The sequence below is a fragment of the Pseudomassariella vexata genome, assembly GCF_002105095.1.
Source record: "Pseudomassariella vexata strain CBS 129021 chromosome Unknown BCR38scaffold_6, whole genome shotgun sequence".
Lineage (NCBI taxonomy): Eukaryota > Fungi > Ascomycota > Sordariomycetes > Amphisphaeriales > Pseudomassariaceae > Pseudomassariella > Pseudomassariella vexata.
In genome coordinates, this window is record NW_024467961.1 from 1538332 (window position 1) to 1565963 (window position 27632).

General features: G+C 51.7%; 10 protein-coding genes across 10 annotated transcripts; 3 read left to right on the forward strand and 7 right to left on the reverse strand.

Moving 5' to 3' along the window:
* Positions 1–227: 227 nt before the first annotated feature.
* Positions 228–5018, reverse strand: BCR38DRAFT_432134 (uncharacterized protein). Its single transcript, XM_040860157.1, has 3 exons — positions 4363–5018; positions 1255–3821; positions 228–1204 (listed from the first exon to the last, which is right to left on the reverse strand). The coding sequence occupies exons 1-3, from the start codon at positions 4689–4691 to the stop codon at positions 480–482; spliced, it is 3621 nt and encodes a 1206-aa protein (XP_040716361.1). The 5' UTR covers positions 4692–5018; the 3' UTR covers positions 228–479.
* A 247-nt stretch (positions 5019–5265) lies between these two features.
* BCR38DRAFT_432136 (uncharacterized protein) lies at positions 5266–7683 on the forward strand. The gene is made up of 2 exons (XM_040860158.1): positions 5266–5640; positions 5712–7683. Exons 1-2 carry the CDS (start codon positions 5617–5619, stop codon positions 7260–7262), a joined length of 1575 nt encoding a protein of 524 aa, XP_040716362.1. The 5' UTR covers positions 5266–5616; the 3' UTR covers positions 7263–7683.
* A 723-nt stretch (positions 7684–8406) lies between these two features.
* On the reverse strand, positions 8407–9256 carry BCR38DRAFT_432137 (uncharacterized protein). Its single transcript, XM_040860159.1, has 2 exons — positions 8762–9256; positions 8407–8707 (listed from the first exon to the last, which is right to left on the reverse strand). Exons 1-2 carry the CDS (start codon positions 8865–8867, stop codon positions 8541–8543), a joined length of 273 nt encoding a protein of 90 aa, XP_040716363.1. The 5' UTR covers positions 8868–9256; the 3' UTR covers positions 8407–8540.
* A 594-nt stretch (positions 9257–9850) lies between these two features.
* On the reverse strand, positions 9851–11266 carry BCR38DRAFT_465719 (cyclin-like protein). The gene is made up of 2 exons (XM_040862710.1): positions 10721–11266; positions 9851–10666 (listed from the first exon to the last, which is right to left on the reverse strand). The coding sequence occupies exons 1-2, from the start codon at positions 10943–10945 to the stop codon at positions 9929–9931; spliced, it is 963 nt and encodes a 320-aa protein (XP_040716364.1). The 5' UTR covers positions 10946–11266; the 3' UTR covers positions 9851–9928.
* A 1992-nt stretch (positions 11267–13258) lies between these two features.
* Positions 13259–14302, reverse strand: BCR38DRAFT_432141 (uncharacterized protein). Its single transcript, XM_040860160.1, has one exon. The coding sequence runs from the start codon at positions 14225–14227 to the stop codon at positions 13436–13438; it is 792 nt and encodes a 263-aa protein (XP_040716365.1). The 5' UTR covers positions 14228–14302; the 3' UTR covers positions 13259–13435.
* Positions 14303–16163: 1861 nt separating this feature from the next.
* On the forward strand, positions 16164–17460 carry BCR38DRAFT_341471 (COP9 signalosome-like protein subunit 6; the record flags this gene model as incomplete). The annotated part of the gene is made up of 2 exons (XM_040855870.1): positions 16164–16425; positions 16484–17460. The coding sequence occupies 2 exons, from the start codon at positions 16164–16166 to the stop codon at positions 17458–17460; spliced, it is 1239 nt and encodes a 412-aa protein (XP_040716366.1).
* Positions 17461–17866: 406 nt separating this feature from the next.
* On the reverse strand, positions 17867–19972 carry BCR38DRAFT_193211 (zinc-dependent alcohol dehydrogenase). Its single transcript, XM_040854026.1, has 3 exons — positions 19705–19972; positions 19238–19608; positions 17867–19183 (listed from the first exon to the last, which is right to left on the reverse strand). Exons 1-3 carry the CDS (start codon positions 19807–19809, stop codon positions 18352–18354), a joined length of 1308 nt encoding a protein of 435 aa, XP_040716367.1. The 5' UTR covers positions 19810–19972; the 3' UTR covers positions 17867–18351.
* Positions 19973–20136: 164 nt separating this feature from the next.
* BCR38DRAFT_408944 (uncharacterized protein) lies at positions 20137–20592 on the forward strand (the record flags this gene model as incomplete). Its single annotated transcript, XM_040858323.1, has 1 exon — positions 20137–20592. The coding sequence occupies one exon, from the start codon at positions 20137–20139 to the stop codon at positions 20590–20592; it is 456 nt and encodes a 151-aa protein (XP_040716368.1).
* Positions 20593–22307: 1715 nt separating this feature from the next.
* BCR38DRAFT_432145 (uncharacterized protein) lies at positions 22308–22817 on the reverse strand. The gene has a single exon (XM_040860161.1). It carries the CDS (start codon positions 22808–22810, stop codon positions 22589–22591), a length of 222 nt encoding a protein of 73 aa, XP_040716369.1. The 5' UTR covers positions 22811–22817; the 3' UTR covers positions 22308–22588.
* Positions 22818–25220: 2403 nt separating this feature from the next.
* Positions 25221–27164, reverse strand: BCR38DRAFT_341833 (uncharacterized protein; the record flags this gene model as incomplete). Its single annotated transcript, XM_040855901.1, has 3 exons — positions 25221–26095; positions 26149–26602; positions 26676–27164. 3 exons carry the CDS (start codon positions 27162–27164, stop codon positions 25221–25223), a joined length of 1818 nt encoding a protein of 605 aa, XP_040716370.1.
* Positions 27165–27632: the final 468 nt, after the last annotated feature.

Sequence of the window (27632 nt, forward strand, 5' to 3'; positions counted from 1 at the left end):
CTAGCACAGGCAACTTCTTGGGGCTCGTTCATGTGCCCATCTGAAGCTGTTATTTGTTCATCCTGTTGTTGGGCTCAGCGCTACTTTCACATGCTAGTTTTGAAGTAGGCTTACGCTCTTCAGTTCACGAGACATCCTACCCCTAGTGAAGTGACTCTGCCATGGACACATACATTTCCTGTCTCAGCCACATGTAGCAATTGGATCGCAAGCCGCGTACTTTTATTCCAATAATGCATTGATTGTATTCGGTCAACGTGCCCTATGACGCTGGGCCGTGTTTCTAGACTATAATGAAAAGCGTGGGGATTTGTAGGAATTAAAACAAAGCAGACTTGATGGTTGTATTCTCCAATGGTGGAATCGAGGACTAATCAGTGACACAATGCTTTGAAAATAGCATCGTCGTCGTCGTCGTATCATTTTCTTCGCGCGCCCGGCAAAAACTCTTGTCTTCCTTTCGCTCTTTCCCAAGACAATTATCTGTCCTCGGAAGGTCGGCTAGTTGGCCGCCCATTCACGGGTCCGCTCCCCGCATCTTTGACCAGCTTCTTCCGCTCGTGTACGCCCTTCAGGACCTGCAATTTCTCTTCCGTGATTCTTATGGCTTCCTCAATCTCGCGCTCGTTCATCCGCTCCTCGCGCATCTTTTCTTCCACAGTGCGTGGCTCGACAACATGTTTGCGTATTGGCATGACCCCCTCGTTCATGCGGTGTAGTCCCACGCGCTCCTCCAGCCAGTCCCACAGGTCGCTCTCCTCACGGCGCCAAATTTCCTCATATGCTGTGATTCGATCCGGATGATTCAGGAAACCAAGGCCCTGGCCATAGCTCGGACCGGCTTCACGAGGGCTGAAGCCGAAGCCAAACCACGTGGCCACAAGGAGCCCTACGAGGAGACCATATACGACATTACCTGTAAATATCGGCATCATAATGTCGCCGATGGGACCAAATATGCCGTGAAGGGGTTCGAACAGACCCCAGTCATCCGTCTTCTTGGCGGTTGAGTGGGTATGGGCCCGAAGGTCTTCTTTAGACGCCTTTTGCAGCTTACCTTTGCCCTTCTTCTTCTTGCCCTTGGCGGTTACGCCATTTGTCAAAGTCGCAGACCGTGGTCGGGATGAAACTGATGCTTTGAGGTGCGCGAAAAGGTCTTTGCAGTACTGAGTCTGGCCATCGTTGGCGCCCTTTTCGATGGGTCCTGAAAATCGTTAGTATGCGTTTCCGCTGAGGAACTGGGAATCATCTCACCTTTTAGCCAACTCTTGCCAGTCCATTCAATGGTACAATTAACCTGCACTCGGGTCGAGTTGTTCTCTGCCCAGTGCAGGCAGTATTTCGTCTTGACGCTAAAAACGTTTCCACTGGGTACGTCTGGGTTCTGTACTACAACCAACACATTGACCGCTTTCTCTAAATCCAGGTTCTCCAAGGTTTCAACGACAATGCACTTTGTCTGTCGCGGTCCTATCGAGGCATTCAGAGGCTTGATATATGTGTAGTTTCGCGACTTGGTGTCTGATGTCAGACCACTTTTGTCCTCCATTTGAAGGTCGGTGCATTTTTGCTCGACAGTAAGCCACTTCCCCATGAAGCTGGGCGAAGCGGGTCCAAATATGAGATTGTAGACTTTGCCTAACGGAGCGGGAATAATGTCGTCGCCCAGAATTCTCTCATAATGGGTCGCCACATCTCCGCAATCCGTAGGGCCGTGAGTCGCCGGCCCTGGGAAGTCAGCTCCAGGGGATGGTGCAGCAGCTCCGTCTTTTGGCTTGTCGGATGGTGCACTGGCACCCATGGCACCCGACACCTTCCGAGTTGCGATCTTTTCGCCTTCGGTATCAGCGGGGCTGCCCTCTGTTTCCTGGGTGAATACCGGAAGATCGTCATCGTCGTCGTCTTCGTCGTAGACATCCTCATCATCTTCACTGTCTTCTTCGTCGTCTTCATCCCCAATATCGGAGCCCGAGCCGCTGTTAGCTCCCGGCGGCTCGATGTCGTCAACCTTTTCCGTCTTGTCACCCCCTGTGCCTTCAACTGAGATTCCATTGAGGGAGCTTCGCAGAGTGGGGTGGCCGAGCTTCCAGATGTTGACAATCAGGTCATATGTAGAGTCACGGCTCGTGAAGCTGGCGAATACGTGTTTCGCATGCAGCGTCGAGATCATGAGCCCATTTTTGAACAACAAGGCTGTGCTCCGCTTCTCCACAGACACTATCTCGTCGAAGCTCATGACCAAAGTGGTCACCCAGCCCAAGATGTTGCTACTGAAGCACAAGTGACCTTCGGAAACGTAGAGCCTGCCGTGAGCCAGGATTTCTCTCTGTAGTGCGCAGCTGTAGTCCTCGATCAGATAGTCGTCATCTGGTACACTCTTGAACAGGGCATGGAAATCCTTATTTCGTTTCTTACTCGCTACAGCAAACCCTGTTAATTTTGGTGTACTTCCGGCGGCTTGCGGATGAGCAACAGAAGCATTCGCAGCAGCAATGGCTGCTCCTATTGTGGTTCCATTGGTGCCAGAAGTGCCAGCGGTACCACCTGTGCTGCCCCGTTTGCGGCTGCGCGAAATCTTGCTCCTTATGCTGCCACTGCGTTGAAGACCGGATTTGCCTTCGTAAACACTAGCGGGAGGACTGCGATCACTGAACCCAGCCGGTTCGTTGATGGATCTTGGTCGTCCGAAGGTTTGATCATCAGATGGAGAACCCCCGTTGGCTACACCAAACGATGGACCCTCAGGAGCAGAGTCGGATCGCGATCGCGACCTCGAATCGACCATATCCGGAAATTTCGATGCAACGGGGGTAGGTGCAGCACTGCCGGATTCCTGGATGCCCAGCTGGCTAAGGCTGAGGTCCCCCATTCCTAGAGTCTTCACTGCGGGCTCGCCCATGACGTCGGTTGGCTGCGCGGCAGAAGATTCAACCTCGGTAGTGTTCCCGTCGCCCTCTCGTGTCTCCTTGGGTATAGTGGTGCTCTTTATCTTGTTCCCGCCTATGCCAATATTGGTGTTGTTAACGGTGCTGGTTAGAGTATTGGCTGCGTTCTGCGCAGCAGAGAGCATAGACGAGAAAAATCCACCTCCAGGAGTTGGCGGGCCGGCGTTCTCGGGTGTTGGGGTCAAAGGAGCGAGGGTGATATTGGATAGTTTGCTTGGGCCAATGCTTGTTCCAGATCCTGATCGCATGCGCCGGTGCGATATCATAGCACTCGAAGGCGAAACTGTCACAATCGGGTTCGATGCAAAATTGGAGGTATCAGATTCTGCAGGCTCCTTCGGATGGGCGTGATCAGTCGGGGTCGGCGGTGTGTTCACAATCACAGGCGCGGGAGGCTCGGAGGGTGGAGGTGTTTGCGGGCGGGTCGAAACATCAATCTTCTGCTTCCTCGGCCGACGCGAGGTTTCGGGGGCCACTACCTTGGGTGCATTGGGGTCGGCCTCTGCAGCGTTGTCGGTCTTGTCGGTATTTTCTGACTGCTGGCTCTCGACGCTGGGAGTGACACTGGGGGTTCTCTTGGTCTTAAACACGTCCTTGAATCTACCAGCAGGTGACCTGGACCGTCGTGACGAGTCGCTGTCCCGGGGCAGTTGGAGGCCGGTCTTGCTGGTAGAAAGCTGGCGAGAGGGCGCGGCTTGGGAAGAGGCGGGGATGCAGTAGGTCTGCGACCTCGAGAGGCTGTCGAGGCTCTCGGTACTCATAGACTCGAAATTTTGTGTCTCCTGTAGGTATTCGGCCTGGATGATAGGGGACGAGGTCGAGAGTTGGCCAATTTGGGACGGATGCGTGGATGGAATAGTGGGCCGGGTCGGGGATCTACAAGGGGTCCTGCGTGTTAGAGAGTTTGTTTCGATGTAACGGCAAATAAGAAATGGATATTACAGAACAAGACACTGAGCAAGGCAGTGCAGCGAAGCAAAAGTAAATCTTGCAAGTTACTACCATTGAGTGTTTGTGTGTGTTGTAGGTGTCAATTGAGCGTAAGGTATAAACAGCAAAAGGAGAATGATTTCAGTACGATGCAACACGCCAAATGACCTGATGTGAGAGGAGAATATGTGCCAGCTACCTTAGTACGGGATAGCCCAAATTCTGACGATAATAGCGTGGTTGATCCAAAGCCCACTGGGCCGACGAAAGTGCATCTTTTTTCAGCCCGTCATTTTACGACGAGCGCGAGGCGTTTTGAGCTCTGGCCACTAGGCCACGCGCAAGCTGGCAAGCTGAATTACAGCAAGAAATTCCTCCGGCCAGTCCTCCAGCCAGTTCTAAGAATAAGTCGGCTTGAATGAATAGAAGAAACTGATATTGGCGGGCGATGGATGTTTGTATGGCACGTAAGAACGGTGTCACTTACGACTCAAGCTCAGAATATGTGGTTGGACTGGTGTCCTCTTCTCCAACAATCCACGTATCGCTGGGTTTTGACGGAGATACCGACGCCAGGCCCTCCCCAACGTCATGCGGAGGATGTTCGCGACTATGCGGGCTTCTTCCGCGAGGAGGATGTTCCTCGCTGCTGGCTGTCGACCCGAAACTCTCTTTAGAGGGCTGCTTCTTCCATCGTCGCTTCGCCGCATCCTTGGACCTCGACAGGAGTTTTCCAACTGGGCCGTGTCCCTCGATGCCTTCCATGTTGTTGGTTGGCGTGAGGGTGTTTTCCTTTGTGGGCACCGTCGTTGTCATGAAAGCCTACCTCACTCGCAAACGAACGTTGAAATACCCGAACAAAGTCGGTTGACTTTGTACGACGGCCATATAGATACGCGCTAGAGTGTCGTCATGGTCGCGTATGAACCAGGTCAGTATTCCGCGCCAAAGGAGCTTGGTGTTGCTTGGTTCTTTGATGCCGTCTCGCAGTCGCGGTGCTAGTTCACAATTGGGATTAAGAGAAGAACCTGAGACAAAGATGGCATTTCGAATAAGTTTGCATCGCTACTACGTTCGGCAGTAGGTAATATGTCGCACGCAGCTCAAAGCAGCTCCCACTGCAACCCCCTCGAAACGATATCATTACCGCCGCTCAATCAGGGCGATTCTGCCCCCTGTCAAGTAGCTCCTGCCACGCCACGACAAGCGAGAAGCTCCTTGAGTTCCGGCCAGTCAAACAATGCGGAACCAATTCCTTGGGATGCTACGACCAGCTTCGTATTAGCCTATGCTAGATGTAGTTAGGGTAGCTGTCAACGGGAAAATCATTGTCCCGTTTCGTCATCATCTTGGGTTCAAATAGAGAAGGACAAGGTCACTGAAGAGTTGGGGAAGCCTAGGCAACGCAACATTGACGCTTTGGAGCCGTAATTGTTACCAGCCTCAGGATGCGGATAAAGCCAGCCACGAAATAACCCCGCGAAATCCAAATTGACCCTGACTGACCACACTTGCACATGGGAATTTCATCATTTCCATCTTTCTTGCCAAATGACCAATTGTTAGGGCCCCTTGAGCGCAGCACATCAAGTCATATTCAATCGTGATACGTCACTGATGCGCCATTGCTTGCAGTCTTGTTTGATCCAAACCGTCGGAGTCAATACAAGCTGCCTCAGTTGAGGGAAGTTGAAAACTGACGCTATTGCTGCATTGCTGCGCTAAGAAACCCATCTTCAAGATGGAAGCAGCACCGTTGATTAAGGTACCACCAACCGCATCGACAACCGCATCACTGCCATCCACATTGCGAGGGCTGTTGCTGACGGACAACAGGCGCATGACCACGCAAAAGCTGCGTCCGACGCAACTCATGCTGCGAATTCAACTGTCGCCATCAATGAACACACTCGAGCTGCTGGGGAGTTTGCCAATGCTGCCAAGAACACGACAAGTGTCGAAGCTTTGAGGACGTTGAAGCTTCTCGAAGAGCATCACCGAAGATTATCTGAAATACTGAAGCTGCCACTCGAGTCGCACGCATCCCAAAGCAATAGCAGCAGTCAGAATGAAGCCCAAGCATCTGAAGAGAAAGACGAGAGGGTCTCGGTTGCTGACCCGCCTCTGCCGACATCCAAGTCTGACAGCGAGAAGAACCCACAAAGTATGCCAAAACTACCGAAGCCGCAGCAGTACCCGTCGCGGGATCTTGGTGCCTCTATAGCCAACAACTTGGCCTCTGCGCGAGGTATTCGATCCAAGTATCGCTCCCAACCATTAAGCCCCAGTGTTTCGAATGCAGAAGCTCCAGGCAATATGGAACTTGCCTCACGCCGCAGCGGGTCCGGGTCAAGATCAAAGATGCAGAACATGCTCGAGCACGCCGACAAGCCAGCATCGCCGTCTGGGCAGATTACCCGACAAGGCAGCAATGAACAGCGTCGCAGTGGAAGTAGCAGTGGCTCCCACAAACCGCAAGACGTTTCATTAAGCCAGAACGATGAAGGGTTCTCAAGATTCTACAGTGCTTTTGGTAGTATCATCAACAGGATCTCGGCGCCGCTCGCCTTTGCCGGACTTCCTTTGGTGCAGGAAGACGCCGAGGAACAAACCCCAGCCCCTGAGCCTCCAGTACAGAAGAGGAACAGACAGAAACCATCACATTCTCCATCAGCGGAGCCAGACCTCAGCAGGATCTACTCGAAAGCAGCCCTTAAAGCTATATCCCGTGACGGTCATTCTGCGAATGACTCCTTCTACGTGGTTCCCACCAGCGGACACACTGTCTCCTATGCCAGCATTCTATCGTTTGCCGACAAGGAGAAGCGTCGAATGGAAGCATCCTTCCATGGTGATCTGGGCAGTCTCGCCGAAGATCCCGACGAAGAGGACTTTGTTGACGCCAAGGAATCACAGCCCCCTTTATCTCCCGGCCTCAAGCGGAGAACAGGCAAAACGCGCTCTGAAAAGGAGCTGAGCAATGTGGTAGAGGAACTCTACCTCGAGAACAAGAGCCTCAAAGACATGCTAGATAAACTTAGTAAGCGCCTCCACGCCTTCGAGTCCATGTCGCAGAACTCGGGCATGCGACTGGCGGAAAGCATGAGACTGATGCGACCTGGCTCCCCTCTGCCATCGGCTGGCAAGCCAGGGGCCGGAGACGAGGCGTTGCGCAAGAGGAATCAGGAGCTCGAGGAAAAATGTCTGCTCTACGTTAAGCAGATGGATGAACTGCATAAGGACTACAACAAAGCCCGCGCGAATCTTGTGCGTTATCGCGAGAAGTGGGAACAGCTTAAAGCTGGGGCTAAGGCTCGGAGGGCTGGCGGAATGCAGGGCAATTCGGAATCTACGGATGGCGGTATTGCATCGCCTAGTATAGGATGAGTAAGGAGTTTGTGATGTCGATTTGGAAGAAGCGTCGAGTATCGCTTAGGGTGCGCATGTAGATCAACCGACATGGTGCTGAGGTGCTGCGTTCATAACGAATGACTCTCTTACTGGTTGGTGACGTATTGATATCAACGCTCTCTTGACCAACCATTGAGTACATTATCATCTGTCCAATATTGCGAAACCCTTACGCTAGGAATAGAGTCATTGACTTTAGTCAACACTGGATATTACAAGACACTCTAGGTACTTAAGCTCCTACCCAAGCACTTAGTAGACTGCTCGTTGGAAGTGGCTATCTGTCTTCATCCAGTTGCGGTAACTCATCTGGGCACATAACTTGATAATGGAAAGACCAACTTAGGACTTTTCCAGAGTGAGGAAGGCGCGCTATCAGATTGATGTCATCCAAACACATGTGATGAAATACTCCCAGATATTTGGCTTCCATCATTGTTTGCGAATAAAGTACACTTTGCTCAGCAAACTGACTGGCAACACCAACTTACATGCTCTTGTTCTTCAAATCGATGCAGCTCAATATCTACTTTTTCACAGTCCAAATAACTGAGAAAGCAGAACATTGATGATGGCGAAGAAAAAAGGGAAGAACCGGGTTAAGACGGCACCTACGAGGAACAACAACGGATCCAGATCACAGCCCGAGGTCTTCCGGGCACCATCAGTTCAGTGCTCCTTTGGATTAGAATCACAACCTGGTGTGCAGAGCGAAGTACAAGCAAGGAGGAGTCGTAAACTGGACATGAGGAGACGGTGGCAAGCCGAAGCTGCGAGTAATGCAGAGATGGACGTAGCATCCTCCATGGTACATGAAGATGCGTTTGAATCGCACAACAGCGAATTTAGTTCTTATTCTAAGAAATGTCCTAGTTTGGGAGTCAAAATCACCAGGTCGGAAGGACTTTGGCGTACCCTTACGGCGTCGAAGGAGGCAAACGCATCTCGGGTGGTTCAATTCGGATCGATGCCTGCTATCAGTTTTGGCACCACCGCCCCCTTGCACAGAGCCCTTCCAATCTTTCGACGAGGCACGATCACAACTAATAGAACCAATCACCCTTCTTTTGATCAAAGGAAGGTTCGAACAATGGACGAAACTTTAGTTGGAGCAAAAGCAGGGCAAGACGCTGACGCGTCCGCCGGGAAGCCAGTAGTAGAAGGAAACAAGTCTGCCACCGGTTCCAAAGCGGAGCAAAAGGTGGAAGGAGGTGTGTTATAAGACCGAGTTTCTCTCCGGGATCTTTCATCACTCTACTCCAGCATCACCAGTGGTTTTGGTCTTTCCGCAGCAAATAACGACGTATCCCAAGCATTTGGGTGCCACGCTACAGCGCTTGAAGATCGAAGTACGTCCTGGATAAACGACACCATCGAGGAACCTCCGACGAAGCAGTTCAACGGCAGTATTATGACCACTGGTTAGTGATTGGTTCACTTCAACATTATCATTCGACGCTGATACGAATTTATAGGTGGCGAAAGCAAACCTATCACCAAGGAGAAACGCCCCCCGTTAAATGACATTACAAATTTCAAGACAGATATCAACGTGCTTCCAGCGATCAGACTGACTACCATCTTCAGTCAGACTAAATTGCCAAATGGTAGCACCAAGCCAAAGGCAACGTTCGGCCCCAGGCTTTGAGCGTCCTTTGTGGGTTCGAGAGGGCCCAGAGAAGTTGGCAGACCGCCAGACAAGATCAGAGAAATCCCTCGAAGATCTTTACAAGGAGCACCCAGAGAAGCGATTGCGTGGGCTTGAGTCGGATACATTCGACCTCGCTGCTGGTACCATCCAACAGATTGCTCGAGAAGCCGCCAACAACTGGCTCATGGAGTCCTGCCCTGGCACCAAGTGGTCAGACAGGATTGTGTCCGTCGACAGCCTTTACGACTTTAACCGGTCTACCCTCGACTATAGGGTCCTGAATCGAGCAGTCAAGCTCCAGGAAACAAATATAACGGTGACGAAGATGTTTCTGACCATACGCAACCTTCGCATCACCAACACGATGACTAGATCGACTCTAGCACAGCTGACCGACCACTGCATTGCCATCTGCCACGTCGTCTATGACGAGAGACACCGCGTCCTCCTCGAGAATGCCAAGGAAAAAATCGAGTGGCTCCCGGTAGGCCTCGACTGCAAGAAGCTCGAAATACAACGACGCGCTCAAACTGATCTAGAGGCACTTGTCGAGAAAATCCGAACCACACTTGCTGGTGCTAAAGAGAAGACTCGAGCCAGGCATCGCGGAAAGGGTGAGCTGGAGATTCTCGATCGTGCGCTAGTCGAGTTTCAGGAGCATCGGCTGGAGTTTTCGGTGGAGATGTTGAGGACGCTTCAACAACTGTGGAAGGCTAGTCGCTAGCTGAAGTCCATGTTGTACACGAATGAACTGTGTAGGATTAGTTGTGTTGAATTTATACGGAGAAAGGGACAAATACAGATAGGAGTTTCAGGGGAGGGGGTGAAAGGTCACATGCATGGTTACAATAGTCGAGTAGGCTACGATGAGTTATGCGAACATGAGGTCACGACTTAAGGTACAAATCTATAACGTCAGACAACGCCGAGGCTCAACGTGAATTCTGCACCCACCCGATTATCTTTGACTATTTTGCTGTGTAATCTATTGTCAGTCCTCGACCATAGCGACTCTTTCGTCGAGTTTTCTCATCATAGCCGCCTCTTCGTCTTCCTCCTCGGGGCCAGGGGCCCCATTTCCCCCATTCCCAACACCTAAACCCCTTTTCCTCATCTCCGCCTCAACCCCCTTTCTTGTGACCATGCCTTGCCCCAGTAACCCCTCCACCTCGTCCCTCTGCTTCCTCACCCACCCCTCCAAGCTGCGCATCCCCACAACCAGGAACCCCAGCTCCTCCCGGTCCACATCAAACACCTCCCACCACGCACAGTCGGGCATCTTGGCGCCGACGTCCCGCGCAGCGCTGTATATGGCGGCGACCGCCAACGCGTTGGGCTGATGCGTCAAGTACAGCAGCTGTGGCGACAGCAGCGCCGTGTTAAGGTACTCGACAACGCGTTGCGAGACCTTGGCTTTCGGCTGGGATAAAAAATCCAGGGCCTGCAGGTATGTGATGGCCAGAGGGTGCGGGAGGGCGACGTGCGTGTCGAAGGAGAGCGAGTAGACTATCCGCGCTTCGAGGCGCAGGATGCGATTGTGGAAGGCAGTGTACGCGCCTTCGGAGAGGTAGTACGCGGATGGATCGTTCGGGGGTGGGTCGGTGGATGGGAACTGGAAGAGCGGCGAGGAGGGGGAGAGGAGGTAGGTATAGACGTTGCAGATATCCCGAGGTTGGCAGGGGTGGGAGCCGAGCTTTGCGGTCAGGAAGAGGGTTGCTGCCGAGACGTCCTGGGCAGCGTTGTTAGTGTTAAAACAGAGCTTGGTTGGAGGGTATATTCGTACGCTGAACTCGTTTGCGAGAGCAGAGTCGACGAGCCAGTATCGTGCCAGGACTACATTAGCTTGTGCTGTGGCTGATTGCGGGAGGCGAAGCAAGATGCCGGCTGCTTGAGTTAGGCATTGCGTCGCGTAGAAAATGGTGTCTTGGAGGTCTTGGGGGAGAGCGTCGAGGGTGTTGCGCCGGTAGAGCTGGTCTACTGTTGCTAGAGTATTGGTTATGTGCGCCATGCTGGTCGGGTCCCGACAGCATGCACAATTGGTCTGAAATGGTGTTTCGAGACCTTTACTGTACTGGGAAGTCGAGGTGGATTTTGAGGTTGATGTGATGGATCAAATGCGCTGAGTTCAACATCTTTGCCGCTGATGGTGGTGCAGGTGGGGCTATAGGTGAGGTTGCCTAAAAAGTGATTGATTGGGGAAGCCACATGTGGCAGCTCTCTCTAGACCTTCATGTTCGAAGCTTGTTAACACCGAAAAACATCGTGATACTCTACTTTGAGGCGACTACGATGGGCTGGTGCAAGCTGGGTTCATTACCTGAATCGCCACACCATGCTGTTACCACGTAACCCTACTGAAGTCGACTTTGGGCCTTATTTACGCGAGTCCCGTCAAGCTTAGCTGGCTTGCTCACAAATTCGATCAATCACATTCCCAAACCTCGTACCAACCTTACCGTACATTTTACTGCTTTTGGAAATGAATAGACTCTTGCACAGCGAAGGGGAGTAAAAGTTGCCCCCATGGCCCGACATCTATTCAATCGGAACGCAACCCATCTCATCCATCTCCCGAGCTTCAGCAAGTGCTCCCGCGTGTTCGGAACGCCACAAGTCAGGTATATTAACACAACACCCTCAGTGCATCAGTGCAAAGTTGCATCACCTAGAGCGAAGACATGCAAGGTATGCCCCGTAGTCGTAGTCCGGATATACGTCGATGTAGAGGAACTTGAGATACTTCCATCCCTAAGTACCTAAGGAACCTATACCTTGTTGGATATGATTTGGTGTCTTTTGCCAGCTTTTCTCCGGTTGACCCATCTTGAGCATTACTTTCCCCACAAGGCACACAACGATGCCACATCAGAGTGGTTCATGCCGTTGGCCGCGTCGGTTCGTCTCACCTACCATACAGTACGTGGGGGTCAGCCCCTGCATCTCGTCACGCACTAGACCCCAGATTCTACGGATCCGAGGGCTCTCCAGGCTGCCGGACCGCCGGATCTTCCTCCCGTGAGCCTCCATTAGTGGGCACGTCAACATGGTATAGTATCAACCATCATTACGTGGAGAAGCCGGCGTCAGTTGAACCAGACTTTTGCCACCGATGGCGCCGCCAAGTGCTTGGTTCACATTGGTGGATCTCCGAGAAATGAAATAGTCTTGCGTTGACAATGCTTATCGCGAATATTTGTCAGAGGCTCGAAAATCCATTGGGAATGCACCCACGACCAGCCAACGAGATGTGACTGTTGACCCTCATGTCCCTATCGGGGGGTATGTCAGGTGTGTTTCTCCAAAAGGGGCTGCACCAAAGGGGCCATACCAAGAGGGCCCGAGATCTTCGCTGTTTGTTGAAGGGCTGAGATTAGTTGACGATTACCATTGAACGCAGCATTGTTTCAACGGAGACATTCTCGTCCAAATCCAGCACGACGCGAGCTTCAGCCTCAGGCCTTGGTTTGTCTCCTGGGGCATCTTGCAACCCCAGTTACTACATACGGTATAAAACGTGGAAGTTGAAAAGTTTTCGAGATATTTTTGTTTCGATTCAGTTGTCTCGTTAGTTCCATTACTCCCTACTTCCTACACCCCAGAAAATGTGCGGGGGAGAAATTACCATTCTAACAAAATGCGGGCATAAGCTTAAGCACTTCGCCACCTGGTGTGATGAGAAGTGCGAGTCTCCAAGCGGCCCAACATCCTACCTCAATGACTGCTGTGCAGGCTGCGGGGTCGGCGGTCGCCACAAAGTCCAATTTGATCACAGAGTTATGGTCGAAGATCTCAACAAACTCGCCGCCAAAGCCGAAGCCGAAAGCCGGTGGTCTGACGCACAAGACTGCAAGAAATGGATCACAAAGGTGACCAAGTCGATGTTTGATGAGCTCCTTGACGAGAGGTACAAGGCGCCATCTGCAGCCGAAGTGCAATGGCCCACAGTTCGCACTATGGAAGATCACGGGCTTAGCTGTGAGTGGAACGGCGGCAAGTGTGTCTGGTCTGATGAGCCCTCAGAGCTCAGGAGGCTACGCCGTACGAAGGAGATGGCGAACTTGCCGCCTAATGGCATCCCTGCCCTGAGCAGCGCGCATGATGTGGACTCAGAAGCAGGCGACGACCTCCTCGAGACAGAGTGTGATGATGAAGCTGACTACCAGGAGCACTCCAAGCACGAATAGCCGGTAAAGTGTCTCTCCTTTGCCAACATGGAGCAAGATGGCACGGTTCACAGCGAGGCAGGCAACGACGGCGACGAGTTATGGCTCCGGATCGCGGATCAGCAAAGTGATGATGCAGATAAGACTATTGGGGGAGCAGTCCTCTCAGTTGCTAAACAATTCTCTAGTTGGCACGGCAGTCTAAGTCCTGCACAACCATCCATTTCGCACCCGAGACCCAGAAAGCAGTACGTACTGCGCCCGTACGCTATGAGAGAGCATTCAGCTTGATTTTAATTTACACGTCCGTTTGCATTTCCAAACTCCAACTCTTATCAATTGAAAGGCAAAGTGAATCCATCAGGTAGTTCTGTAAGCCCCATGCTTTGTGCAATATCCAAAGGGGTTATGGCAGGGACTTTGTTCCCTCCACCATGACCCTCACTTCTCGCCTCCTGGATGTCTCTCTTTGCCTTTGTGTAATCCTTCACCCTGCTCGTGGCCAACCTGCCCGGCCGCCTTCTGTCAGTCGTACTTCGCAAAAGCGGCACTTGGATAATAGCTGCAAATATCTCGACGACCTTGTCGACTGTAGTGTTGTGACGCTTTGCCACTTCCTCAAAAGGGAACTTCTCCTGGCAGGTCTCGGCTACATCCACGATCAAGTTTGGGGATGGCTTTCGGTAATTCGGCTGGATGAGAGAGGCGGGAGGCTTGAAAGAACTTGAAGGAGCAGCTGCTGGCTTAGACTTCGCACTGTTAGGGACCGAAGAAGCCGCACTTTGGCTGGATTCTCTAGTGTTGGTCTGCTGTTGAGGAAGCGCGGGCCCTGGGGTTTGGTTGCCTGTTTTCTGGGTGGAAGGGCGCGCTTGTTTCGTAATGCAGCCAAAGCCGTTCATACTCATCGGCATCATCATTGGACCGAAAGCAGGGCCGAAGTTCGGCATATTGGCAGGAGACATTTTCATGACAGGGGGATGCAGATGTGCAGGATATGGCGGATGGCACGATATCTGAGGGAGCATGTGAGGAGAGATATTTGGATTCATCATTGGCAAACCTTGAGCTCTCGCCAGAGCCGCCTGCTGCCGCATTTTTGCACAGATTCGGCAAGGTGGCTTGGCCATTGGAGATTGAGAAGTGCTAGAAGGCGAAGTGCCTCGTGTAGCAGTATCCTGCGGTGTAGAGTCAGACTTTGCACTAGCCTCGACTCGTGGGTTAGGAGGTGGTGGCATACTTGCAGCAGAATTGTCTGGAAGCGTGACTGGTTTTGGAGAAGGAGAGCTCGCCTGTGTTGTTGGGGTGTTGAGCATCGTGGTATTTCCAGAATTCACTGGCGTTGTTGTGGCTTGAGCGGTGGCAGATGCATGGATCGAGTCACCAGTGGTAGGGAAATACACAGTCTGAGGCTGAGATGATCCGTGAAAGCCAAACAACGCAGTGCCCTGAGTTTGCATCGAGTTGTTGTCAAGTAGTGATGAGGGGATTGTGTCAGGAAGCTGCTTTGGGGAGAGTGCTGGAGGACTAATGGGTTTTGGTACGCGAAACGGCTGGTTGAGGTTGTAATTCTCCAATACCGGAAGAGATACACCTCTTAAGCCAAAACTGGGTTCCATCTCATGAAAATCGGACGGCAGACCAACCACGCCCGTACTCACTCTTCTGCTAAACCCGTCGATCCCTGATGCAGGCGTGATAGTTGGCATATGCGTCATTGGGGCGAAGACTGCAGGTGGTTGAGGACACCGGTGCTGAGGTCCTGGTTGAGGTTCCGGGTAAGGTCCCAGGAAAGGCTCCGGTTGAACATCAGGTTGGTGTGGAGATGGGGCTTGCGCCTGAGGCACCGAAGGAGGAACTGACAGGCACTTCGTGTCACTGACCTTGCGCCTCTTCACTGGCTTGCAAGAGATGAACTGGATATCGTCATCTGATCTCTTCGCAGGGATGGTGCCTGCTGTGGGCCCAGCCGGATGTGGGAGTCTGTTCTGGCCTGCATTTGCAGGACTAGGAGACATGGCAATCGGATGTCAAATGGTCGAACGACGATGTGGCTGGTTCGCGACAGGCTCGGTCAGGTTGTGCAGTTTGGATGTAGGAACCTGAGACGCAGAAAGCAGCTGGGTCCAGTCTCATATTTGTATACCCCCAAAATCTCGAGATGGTAGAAATGCACGGAAAAAGCAGCATTTGAGACTCCAAAATGCAAAACTTGAAAGGTGGTAGCTAGAGGCCATGCTCTCAGCTCGTCAAAGGAGATCTCTTTCTCGTAAGACCTGTCTCGATATAGTTGTGACTGAAACCATCTGCAAAGAACCCAGGTCTGCACCACAATTTGCAGGGACACCCATTGTAACTGAGTCCCGTCGAGATAAAGAATAGCTTGCGGCGCTTGCACAAACTTCTGTATTTGGGCTATGATGGGATCGATGAGGAGAAAGAGGCTGATGTGATTTAAACCAGGTAGCGTAGGAGGGGAAGCAGCACTGATAGGCACTAATGTGCAAATGGAAGTGCTTCCTATGCAATGTTCCTTGGGTTATCAGCAACCCAAGAGAAGGGAACTCTTCAGCGTAGAGACGTTCAATACCATGCCTTGCAACTGCTAGGTTGCTGGCCAGGGGTCTAGCCGATCAAGGAAGCAGATTGCAAGCGCATCTTCATATGAGTACTCAAGTAATTTGGATTGGAAATTGATTGTGGCCACTATTTGGCATCATGAAGCAAACATCGACCATTGCATTGGGATGTGGTGTGAATGTGACACTTGAGGTTGAATTCGGCAGTAACCAAAAGATGCCTAACATTAGATGTTCCAAATTAGTGCAGCAGCGGCCTTGGACGTTCGTGACAGGCATTGAAAGCCACCTTTTTTTGCACTGCCACCGCGGGGCTACCATAAGTCCAAATCGTTAGCTCTTACCTGGAAGCTCCAACCTGGAAGCTGCCGGCTCATGTTGCGATTCACATCCACCCCGCCTACTTACACATAAAGACACTCGCCGACATCACAACTTTTCAGCTATCCTCTCCATTCTCCCCTGGATTAACAACATCTCCAGGAAGATGGAGAACCCGCTGATTTCGTCGCAGAAGTCCTCGGACTCTGGACTTCAGGCAGTTCTGCATCCGCTGGTCCTCCTCACAATATCCGATTACATCACACGCCACACCCTGCGAGACCAGCAGGGACCGATTGTGGGAGCTTTACTGGGACAACAAAACGGACGCGAGATCACCATTGAGCATGCCTTTGAATGTGCCACAATTGCGCAGAACAGAGAAGTCATCATGGACCCCATATGGTTTGGACAAAGATTGGACCAAAGTTCGTTATTTCCTTTGCTTGCCAATTTGATCTGCAGTTGCTGACCATGATGTTACAGTGAAAACCATTCACAAGTCTCCCCAGCTCGATCTCGTCGGCTGGTACACAGTCCTCCCAAAGAGCGGCCCCACTCCAGCAATATTACCTATCCATCACTGGATCCTCTCCGAGCACAACGAGTCCTCTATGCTGCTGGCCGTTCATCCGGAAGAAGCCGTGGATCCCTCAGTGGGAAGCAAGCTACCTTTGACCATATACGAAACCAACTATGAAGCAGATGAGCCAAAGGTCGACCAGGGTGAAGACAAGGAGATGAGAGATGCCGAGCCTCCGCTAAAACTAAAGTTCAGAGAGCTCTCGTACTCGGTAGAGACGGGGGAGGCAGAGATGATTAGCATGGACTTCGTGGCCCGCGGTGCAGGCAATGCAACAGCCGTTGAGTCGAGAGGCCAGAAGAAAACCGCAGCCAAGAGCAAAGCTGCCGACGCAAAATCCAAGGGTAAACAGCGTCTCGGTTCTCCTGGCAACAAGGAGGCCGCGACTGCCACTGAAGCTGATGAGCTTATGCTTTCTAGGGAGGATGAAGAGCTGATTGCGGCGTTGACAGCAAAAGCCAATTCAGTGAAGATGTTGCAATCTCGGATCAAGCTTCTCATCACATACCTGCAGCGACTACCGCCCTCAGGATTGTCTGGGGTCGATCCTTCATCGGTCGCGGATCAGGCGGCAGATCCGCACACCATCCCATCCCACACGATCTTGAGATCCATCCAAGCCTTGGTCAACCGCCTAGCACTGCTTGTGCCATCGGCAACAGCAGATTTCGAGCAGGAAATGCTCAGTGAAGCCAATGATGTGCATCTCATGTCTTTGCTGAACCAGGTGATGCAGAGTGTCACCGAGGTTCGCGACATTGGCAAGAAGCATGTTGTGGTAGAGGCTGCTCGAAGTCAGAACAAGAAAAATATACTGCCGGACATTGTTGGCGGCAGCGGCAGTTTCAATTTGCCAGGTGCTGGGGATCTCTCCATCTAGAAAGTCACGGGAGCTCAAATACCTAACTTAGACTCGGTTGCATTGAGACCATCTGGCATATTTGTGTGCACTTGGAGTCTCATGGGCTGGCTCCTCAGAAGAGCAGATAGAATTCTGGGCCGGCAACTATAAGTGATGGCTGGATCCAGGGTTTGAGATGGCACCATTCAGAAAGAATGATGATGGCTTTCTCATCTGCATGGCGAAGTAGGCGTTCTATGGATGGTCGCCACAAAAAAGCTGGGCAGAGAGGGGCGATTAGAAGCCTGTCCTTCACAGATCCATGCACTTGTTTTGCAATGACACGGAATGATTCGGATAGAGAATGATAATGAAAACATGAATGACTAAAGCCATACCATACCTATCAGCGGTACCTGACAGACTTCTGACTGAAACATTGCACGTCCAGCTCAGCCTATGAGCGAATCGGTAAAGCCGCCTTGCCACGTGGCCGCCAAACTTCACAATAGAACCAGTTGATGTAAATCCGGTGATCTTCAATTTGATATTAACACAGCCTTCCGAATATCCAGTCTAGCCATTTGAATTCCATCGCCTGGCTCCCCGGTCTTGACCCCATATTAAGAAGTTGAGCAGTGGTAGGAAATCGAACCTGGTGGGTATTTATCAAGCTCTCCCCTATCCATTGTGTCCCATTCATTTTCACTCCATTTGGACAAATATCTTTGAAACCACGTTTACTCTTCTCCCTCTAAACCTCAATGTCTGCCTCTCCCGTCTTGTTTCAGCTGAATTCTCACGTCGTCGCAGCGTTATGTCATCGAGAGTGGAGTGAAGCATCGCAACATCGTCATGTCCAGAAGCCAGATATTAATGCAAGGAGTTGGTGGTACAGAGCTCATCCCATGCCAATTCAATCAATCCACTTTAGGCCTCAATGACCACCTTCAGCACAAGGTTGCCGTTGTCATCGACGGTTCTGCTAGCAAGCTCAAAGGCGCCTTTTGCAGCACCAAGACCCTGGAATCGGTGGGTAACCATGTCATCTAGGCTCGGAAAGGAGAAGCCAGTACCGCCCCGGCCCTGGGCGCAGAGTAATCGAATACCAGTAGGGTAGGTGTTGGCATATCGGAAGATGCCCAGGATGTCGATTTCCCGCAGGTGGGCTGCGGACATTGGGAGGGTCTGGATAGGGGTACCCATGCCGACCATAATGACCTTCCCACCCGGCCGTGTGGCGTAGAGACTCATATGCATGCAAACCTCCTTTCCGGTGCATTCGAACGTAATATCAACTCCGTCATCTTCATCGTCAAACTCGAGACCCGGGGGCGGTTTAGTTTGAGCGAGGATGTCGGCTGCGAGGCTCTTTGCTCCTTCGAGTTGACCTTGGATCGAGTTAGAGAAGAGACTCGCCGGTGTCATGACACCGCACTCCAAAGGCGTCGACGTTCCGGAGCTGTTGGTGAATATGGAAGAGCTGCTGGAGGAGGTGTGAAGAGGACGGGGAACGACATATCCGTGAGTCGCAAAGCCGTGTTTTATGGCATAGTCAACTCTGCCAGCATCAACATCCGTGATGGTGACGGTTGTGCAGCCAGATTGACGAGCCATGGCTGCAGTCAAGAGCCCAACCGTGCCTGCACCCATGACAAGTGCAGTAGAGCCAGGAATTGGACAGGCACGGTTGATAGCGTGGATAGCAACGGACAAGGGCTCAAGTAACGCAGCAGCGTCAAACGAGACGTGATCCGGTAGTCTGGCGCGGCTATTAGCTCTGGCTGTCTCTCGGGTGTACGCAGGGGGGGCTTACTTGTGACACCAAATGGCAGGGTGGTTTATCCTCTCCTGAAGGGTGCCCTGGAAGTGAGGCACGCTCTTTGCGCTACTCCGGAAGCGCATCTTCTTGCATAAATTGTATCTGCCTTTTCTGCAGATACCACATTGACCACATGGAAGGCCGACCTCCAGAGCCACCCGATCACCGATGCTGAAGCCGGAAACATGGGGTCCAATGGCCACAACTGTACCGGACGACTCATGTCCAAGGGATAAGGGCGCACAAGCACAGAGATCCCCGTTGGCAAACTTCTTGTAGTACGATACATCGGAGCCACAGATGCCAGTTGACTTGACGGCAATCTGCAGTTCGCCAACGGCAGGGTCCTCGATGCTCCGGGCCTCCTGAAGTAAGATAAAAGTGGTTACTCGGAATGAATCTTGCTAAGGCTGAAGGGCCCCATCTTGTGTAACAGTAAGACTAGATATAACCACACTCACCAATCGTAGGTCTCGAGGCCCATGCAAGACGGACGCACTTATCGACTTTGCGTGCACGGGTAGCTGCATTGGCGCCATCTCATCCATCATGGCGGAGGGAGCCATTGCCAATGACGACTCCGGACGCGGGCGCGGGATGTAGTGTGGGATGTAGAGCGACGTTGGGGCTAATAAGGTGTCAGGTGAAAGTATGCGGGTTGGCCTGAAAGTAGAGCCGAGGATGTGTCAAGCGTGACGGAATTGTGCTTGTGTCGGAGAATGTTTTATAGACTTGGAGGCAGGGGGAGCAGATAGAAAGGGCCCCGTGATATGTGAACAAGGCAAAGATGGCGAGTCCAAGCCCTCGAATGACGGCTTATACTACTCAGATGATGAAGAGAAACGGGATATGAAGCAAAAAGGAACAATCCTCGGAAGGACCCCCACCTTCTTATGCATCGGGATAGTGCCATGGACGATGATGATGCGATACTCCTGTGTGCCACTCAACCTTCATCATTGATTAGCAAGAAGCATCAGGGACCCGGAATAAACCAAGGGCCCAAGGTCCCGTTGGCTTGTGAAGCATTGAAAGACTTTACCATGCCCAGTCAAATAGCAACGAGTTATCTCCAAGAGCTAGTAGAGCAGCTCATAATCTCGGGAGATCATATGCAAGCAGTTAGCGACGATGCGACAGGAGGTGCCATGCATATGAGCTTCGGCAGGGAAATCTTTGGCTGGTCCCGGTGTGGTACCGTTAACGGTAAAGATCTCGAGGTATCCATACATTCGCCATGGTACCAGCGAATATCATACCGCCAAGTACTTGCTCTAGTATTAGCTGGACAAGGCTGGCGGCTGGGTCTGCACAACAGAAAATATGAAGGTCATCATGGACAGGGATGAATCGATTCCTGGAAACCCTACCTCGGCCCTCCTCGAACAGGCTGTCGGTGCGTCTCACTCGCTTGTGGGGCTCTAACGACGAGAGCAGTCACTCCATCAGGAAGCGAAACCGACGACGCCCGACAAGGGATGTGAAGGGACAAACAGAAAGATGTTTTGATAGGTTAGCCGGCGTTAAGAGCCCAATAGCCGGCAGATAAGACGTGCTCTGTGACTACTACGGCAAAGTAGAGTATAAGAACAAGGGTACGACGAAACTGGCTGCTGGCTACAGTCGCATCTATCAGAGTTTCCGTGCTCCATCGGGACTGGGACTGGGACTGGCGGGTAGATAGATCGATGATGACAAAGGCCCACTTGGCGAACGACTGCAAAAGCACGAGGTTGCAAGTAGGTAGCAATAGCATGAAGGCCCACCAAGGGTCTGTAACCGAATATGGACGGCATATAATTCGCCGTGCAAGGGTCCTCTTGTTTCTCCGGATTTCGCGAAATTTTAGTTTGTGATTCGGCTCCAGAAACTTGGATCCTGGGAGGCAACAGTAAGGGTCTTCGATGTGTGCAGCGTAATGCGGCAGAAAGTAAATGGGAAGAGAGCAAGATAACTCTCCAACCGTTGCTGAATTGATGGACTTGAGTCCACCCTTCAGAGGTAAGAAATTAGTGTGGTATGCAGTAGATAGAATAGGAAGTACAGAGTGTTGAGGGTACAACATCTAAAGTAGCAAGAGTAGACGGAGACAAAATATTTGGCAAGAACAACCCATAGATTGATCAAATTGTTGGAGCTAGAGTAGTACTGCCCAGCTGCAAGTCCTAATTGGCCAAATATAACACCTGGGCACTCCACACCAATCCCCACATTGCCCCCATTGGTCCCCCGTAGTCTCTCTACCAAGGCGTCTGAACGTGCGCCCGTACTCTTGAAAGCCCGTCGTTGGCTTTGCTTCAATCTGATTGTCTGTTCCCCCTTGTCATTGACGACCTCACAAGTCATATACTCGTATGTCCCATTCATTGCCATTTGATCCTTCTAGTCAATGTTAAGTGAGAGGCACACTCCACTAGTACTTCTTGTCCCAGATACCAGCGAGCTGCATCAGGCTCTATGAGTGTCTAACGATATTTCAGACGAATGCAGTCGGGGTTTCCGAGGTTCAATTTTGCCGCCATTCCGCCATGCCAGCCTGATGGTGAGATGATCGCGTGCACATAGAAAACAGGGGCAGTGAACAAGGGCATATGCCTGCTAACCTCACTATTCAACAATCCGGTTCTCTGCAACGACAGTGGTCCGCGGCCCACAGACCGGCGATTCCAATTTGACAACGGTCACTCGCCCGTCATTCTAGTTGAACTCCATCTTCTGCCTGTTTCATATGGCGATGAGTCCTACGCCGCTCGTCCCATTTTGGTCAGAGATCGTGGAAACACAAATGCCTATAGGACCATATCACCACCTGCCTTAGTCGCTGCGACGCTGTGCCGCGCTCAGGCTGCCGCTGTCGGACCTACTTCATACTGGCGTTCTTAAGATATGCTTTGCTTGGAAAGATGACAAGTCAAGCATGCAGCTCGGTACAAGATTGGGCTAAGGGGCAGCAGGGCCGCGCACCCTGGTTATAGCGAGTGTCAAGAAGCAGACTCGTACATCATTTCACATGTCACTGTCTGCATAAACACTCAAATGTCACACATAAGGTGGTGCATGAACTGCTATAGCTATTGCTGTATTCAAGCAGCTTTATCTTGATACAAGGATTGGAGTCTGCCACTCCTGGCAGCCAATCGGCCTGCATCCTCTCGACAGTGGTAACATGATAAGCATGAGACTTGAGAACTTCCCTTACCTTGTTGGCTCCAGCCACGTCTCCGAGCCGTGTTGGAGGTTGGCTCTTAGTGGAACACAACCTAAGCCCAATGAAATCAGTCGGAGTCGAGAGCCCTTCCTGGAATCGACAGTTGATCACCCTTTTCTGTTTCGCAATCCAAGGTCTTATTGATGGAAGTTGCAACTTGTGATGGTCTTCTTGCCTTCGCTGGACGCACGGAGTCCGGAATATCCCTCGGTCGTCCTAATAGCCTCACACATGGACATGTCTGGTAGAGATTCATGGTCGTGGTAGGCTTGTTCTGGAAATTGGGGAAATTGGAGACAGAAGACCACCAACCAGCCACTCGACAATATGCCGAGAGCTCTAGACCTCATGGTTGACATAATGACATTTCTTCGGTGATGCATAAGAATAAAAAAAATTAAAAAAGCGGCTTCATCCTGTAACCCCAGCAAGAGCTCTTCATACATTCGGATTTCCGTCCAGCGAAATGGCGTTGTGGTGTGGATCTTTCACCCAACCGCACATAGCACTAATGCGGCTCATAAACCTATCTCGGCACGAAATCCTCCATCATCAACAGCTTCAGAAGCTATTGAGTTTGTCCCACACAGCGCACTGCGCGCTGCATCCTGCACACGACTTCACGATGCATACGCTTCCACCCATCGGTGACATGACCGGCGCTGTGAAACCCCCCAGTTTGACTGAACACGTCACTGGCGAGACTTCCAACCTCACAAACTGCCTGCCCGGCCTAAATCAACAGGATTATTGGAGCCCACCAAAAAACCGAGTCTGAAGGTATCACAGAGTTGATCTGTGGGTACCAACCAGGAAAACGACGCAAATAATAGGGCTGCTCTCCTAGAGAACACTCAAAGTGTTGGCTTTTTAGCAAGCATGTTGGTAAGTGCTGACCCTGCACCTTTTATGAGGCCGTCATGTTCAAGTAGGGAAGCACAACGTGCACGTCGCAACTATTTTCTGCGCCCAGACTCAGAATCAAGGAACGCCACCGCCTATGCATATCTCAAGTTTACCGAGCATGGGCCCTAGGGCCGGCCTCCTGCCGTTCGGCAACCTTGATTCATGAGCCGGGAACTAAGTTTTGATATTCGAATTCATACTGGAGTGTGGTACGAGTGGTGTGCCCATTCACTTAGATGCTGCAAGCCATTTGGACTCCACGAACACTTTGCTGAAGCACTAAAACGGCCTCAGTACAGAGAAGATAGCACACATGGTATAACATGCTCAGGGCAGGATCTACTATTTGACATCTGGACATCGTCCACATGACGTATGCATCTTGAGATCTGCGGCATCAAGATCGACATTGTCCATTCCTCTCGAACAACATCGTGTGAGTGATTTGATACGTCTGTATGTCGCCCGGGATGGAGAAGATCGCGGGTCAAGGGCGTCCGAGTTACCTCATTAAAGTTGGCCCACACAAAGATGTTCACAGGTGGGAAGATAGACAGGAGACGGACGATTTCAAGCACCAAATTAACATCGTGTGTTGTTGTTCAACATCGTTTGTTCTCATAGAGCGGCACGGCGCGCTACGGCTGTATTTCTCCAATATAACCGGAGGATACGCGCCAAGGCTCTTTGTCGCGCCAATAGCAGAAGAGAACAGAGATAAGGCAGGCGAGATGCAAGAAACTACCGGACAGCATCGATTATGAGCATGCAACCGTTCTGCAAAATGTTGGGATCCCGCTAGCGAGGAGGAATATGCGTGCAATCCGCTCGCCTCGATTCGTGTCTGCGGCGGACATATCAAAAAATAAATCTACGTCTATTTGTAGCAATATGCTGCACCTCCATCATGCTGTGCCAGTCTGCCAAACCTACCTTAGTACGTAGCAAGTATACAGCCTTGGCCTTCCATCACTCAACTTCCAGAAGAACCCAACGATGTTTATTTACCCGCGCATGTCTGTTTCGTCTGATTCTGGGGATGCAGCCAGTCGTATCTGGCAGAGGGCTGTCGTCAAATTCAGATGACTATTACACAGCACTTCTTATATGAGCCCATTGCCACCATTGCCACCCGGGACTCTTAACCGGCAATATCTCCAAGTCGTCCATGGATCCATGTTCGAGTCAATGGATCGAGATTCACTTCATCCAGAGGGATCAAGAACAGCATCACATTAATTTTTCGCAGTTGTAACCGTACATTGTGCCCACCCCCACGAAAATGCGGCGCTTTGAAGTGTAGCCGTCAATGTACATATATGGCCGACGCGAACGGCAGAAAGTCAAATCTGGGGAAGACAACGTCGCCCTGTCTCTCACTCAAGCGAGCCAGAATGTCGCCTGGGGATACATATACTGCAAAACGCAGGTGTGAGCCGTCTCTCATCAAGGTGTATGGTGAGGTGTGGTATTGTATGCCTTGGTGCTTCGGCGCATGTATGTATAGAAAGTAGTACAGGCTACGAGTGGCTGCATAAGCGTCCCCAATGTCGTGTTTGCGTTGCCGACGCGTCCGGCCTAAACACGCAAAGAGGTGTCATGCAACCTTCAATACACATGGGAGGGCACCTCGCAAGTCATGATATCCTGGGACAGTGTCGAGTAAGTGGCCCGTAGTCAGTGGTTTCTGGAGTCCAAATGCATTCTTTTAGTGAAGGGTAGCACCAGCAGGGCGAATACGGGGTGTGAAGTGTAGACAGGCACTACACACGAACGTATAGGTGACATATGACAAGTCGATGGCGATGAGAAGAGGCTATACCGTCACTATTCTACACTACACTCATGTGCAAGGTGCAACGATCAAAATGTGCTGGTTGCCAAACGGCTCGCAGCGTTTCTCGCATCCACCCGATCTTCGTCGTCTTCCTCGCCGAGACCAGCTAAGCCCGCACTACCTGCGACACCGGCAGCATTAGATCCTGTGCTTTGGCCTTGTTCGCCATCTTCATCCTCAGCAACATTCGGCATGAAACTTCCCGAGATACTTCTGTTGGGAACATCTGTGCGCCGAGGCACACCACTCCAGGCATCACCCTTGGGGCCCTGACTTGCTGCCATGCTTATTCGACGCACTGTAGGATGAGCCTCGCGGCCCAGCCTGCTTAGACCGCCCGAGGCATCGATAGCCCTGATATCAGGTCGAACGCTCTCCAGTAAGGAAAGGGTGCGGCGCTCGGCTTCGATCTCCCGCAAAACGAACTCACGAATGCTCATTCGTAAGTCCGTAGCCGTCCTTGCAAACCATCTGCGGCGCTCTAAGACCAGGTTTTGTGTCACACGTGACGTCTTCCTCATCAGCTCGAGTTCGTTCTGTCTTGCATCATCCAGAGCCGTAATAGCCTCATCAACCTTTTCACGGCGCACACTGGAACTGGCCTTTAGACGATCGGCGGCATTGAGTTTGCTACGTGTGTTTTCCTGGGCCTGCAAGAATTCGCGCGTGAGTAACTGTCGGTTGGTCAGGCTCTCTTTCACGATAAACGCATCCTGTGAGTGATATTGGAACGGATCGCCGATCGTCGTTGCTTCTGCTGTTGCCTGGGCGGCATGACAGTCGCCAACAGTTTGAACGACTTTGCCGAGTTTACGGTATGCGCTGGCCAGCCCTTGGTGCGGCTCTTGAATATTCATCGCACCGAGCTTGACACCAAAGTCGGATTCTGCAAGCCCAAGCCCTGTTTATGGTCAGTCGTCTCACAACAAAATCAATATGCCAAAAAAAACGTACCTCGGCGAGCCTTGACGAGCTTATCAACCTTATGTCCAGCATCCATAGAACCCAGATAGAATAGCTTCACAATTGGACGAGCGTCGGATAGCTCAGGGGTATCATCCGGCGGAGGGGCAAATTGCTTCAGCAGCTTCCTGCGTACGCCAGTAGCCGGTTGTTTCTTCTTGACCATGGGGCTATAGCCAAAGTCACTCTCGACAAAAAGTACCATCTCATCATCTCTCATGAGCACCTCGTTGCTGCAGACGTAGTTAAGCCATCGTTGCATCAAAGCCTTCACACGTGCCTCGTCTTCGTCCGTCCCGGCTCCGGCCGAAGTCAATGGCGGAGGGACTGCTGGAACCAGTGCCTCGGGGTTGGCGGAAATCAAGTGTTCGGCAAGTTTGACGAATTCGGAGTGGAGGCGGCGCACATCACGGAACTGGGTGGTTCGAAACTTGGGTATATTTGTCTGCAATAGTCAGTACGGACACTACGCCAATTTATCGCCATCCGAGATGGGGTGTTTCTTAGGCAATACGTACGTGAACATCAAATCTGAGGATCGGGTCTTTTCTACCGGTGCGCTCCAGCCCAGCGATCTTTGCCTGCAGCTTGTACTGCGGATAATTTTGCCTACGGGCCTGTTGTTCGTGGCCTCCGGGCGCAGCACTTCCTCGTGGCATCCCTTGCCCTTGCGTTTGCTGTAGCCCTCCCTGCGCTTGTTCCTGTTGAGATCGTTCGGCCGACGATCCAAACTCAGGCTCTTGTGATGTTTCGGATTGTTGAGACGGATCGTATACTGTCGTGGAAGCCTCGCTTGCTATGGCGTCTGTCGGGCCGAATACGTTTCCCGTCAAATCGTCGTGTGATAGCCCATTACTCGGGTCTTGCACATCATAATGATATGCCGGCTCATTGCCGCCTGCGTTGTAGGTAGATTCATTGCGCCGCGGCGATGCTGGAGGTGATGAGCCCCAAGGAGATGCGCCCACCGGGTGCTCATCGTCGGCTATAGATGAGCGATAGTCCATGGTTTATGGGCTGGGGTTTCGAAGCTTGCGGCTATGACGTTGATGGTGATCAGAGGAAGTTGTTCTTACGAGAACTCGATTAAGCCATGCTACAACGGATGTATGGCTGGCGAAGGGATTGAAGAAAGCGAAATGTATCGCGCCAATGACGAAAGATAACGGTCTCGGAAGGAAGGTCTGACAACCAGACAACACTGTGAATTGACGTAAGGTTAGGCGAACTGCAACAAGTTAAGCTCAACTGGCAATGCCCGTCTTCTCATGGCTCTCGTTAACTGTGGCTGCTGGTTTCGTTGCTGCTACCTTCCAAGGAACCCAGCCACTGGCTGCGGGGCCGGACCTTCCAATTCTGTTGTGTCAACTCGCCATAACCTGGAGTTGTGTGGTCCGTGCCTGCTGTAGCGGGTCAATGTAAATGCGCAGCCCAACTCCAATTCTAGGTGAAGTTGAACGCCTCCAATGCTAGCG

What these genes read in the sequence shown, in the direction of transcription:
- BCR38DRAFT_432134 (XM_040860157.1), bottom strand. Translation starts at nt 4,691, where the DNA reads ATGACAACGACGGTGCCCACAAAGGAAAACACCCTCACGCCAACCAAC. An exon ending in ACATATTCTGAGCTTGAGTC is followed by an intron (nt 3,822 to 4,362) that starts GTAAGTGACACC and finishes GACCCCTTGTAG; the next exon opens with ATCCCCGACCCGGCCCACTA. An exon ending in TGGCAAGAGTTGGCTAAAAG is followed by an intron (nt 1,205 to 1,254) that starts GTGAGATGATTC and finishes AACGATTTTCAG; the next exon opens with GACCCATCGAAAAGGGCGCC.
- BCR38DRAFT_432136 (XM_040860158.1), top strand. Translation starts at nt 5,617, where the DNA reads ATGGAAGCAGCACCGTTGATTAAG. An exon ending in AAGCAGCACCGTTGATTAAG is followed by an intron (nt 5,641 to 5,711) that starts GTACCACCAACC and finishes GACGGACAACAG; the next exon opens with GCGCATGACCACGCAAAAGC.
- BCR38DRAFT_432137 (XM_040860159.1), bottom strand. Translation starts at nt 8,867, where the DNA reads ATGGTAGTCAGTCTGATCGCTGGAAGCACGTTGATATCTGTCTTGAAA. An exon ending in GATAGGTTTGCTTTCGCCAC is followed by an intron (nt 8,708 to 8,761) that starts CTATAAATTCGT and finishes CCAATCACTAAC; the next exon opens with CAGTGGTCATAATACTGCCG.
- BCR38DRAFT_465719 (XM_040862710.1), bottom strand. Translation starts at nt 10,945, where the DNA reads ATGGCGCACATAACCAATACTCTAGCAACAGTAGACCAGCTCTACCGG. An exon ending in CTCTCGCAAACGAGTTCAGC is followed by an intron (nt 10,667 to 10,720) that starts GTACGAATATAC and finishes AACGCTGCCCAG; the next exon opens with GACGTCTCGGCAGCAACCCT.
- BCR38DRAFT_432141 (XM_040860160.1), bottom strand. Translation starts at nt 14,227, where the DNA reads ATGGCCAAGCCACCTTGCCGAATCTGTGCAAAAATGCGGCAGCAGGCG.
- BCR38DRAFT_193211 (XM_040854026.1), bottom strand. Translation starts at nt 19,809, where the DNA reads ATGGCTCCCTCCGCCATGATGGATGAGATGGCGCCAATGCAGCTACCC. An exon ending in GGCCTCGAGACCTACGATTG is followed by an intron (nt 19,609 to 19,704) that starts GTGAGTGTGGTT and finishes ATCTTACTTCAG; the next exon opens with GAGGCCCGGAGCATCGAGGA. An exon ending in CCTGCCATTTGGTGTCACAA is followed by an intron (nt 19,184 to 19,237) that starts GTAAGCCCCCCC and finishes TAGCCGCGCCAG; the next exon opens with ACTACCGGATCACGTCTCGT.
- BCR38DRAFT_432145 (XM_040860161.1), bottom strand. Translation starts at nt 22,810, where the DNA reads ATGTCAACCATGAGGTCTAGAGCTCTCGGCATATTGTCGAGTGGCTGG.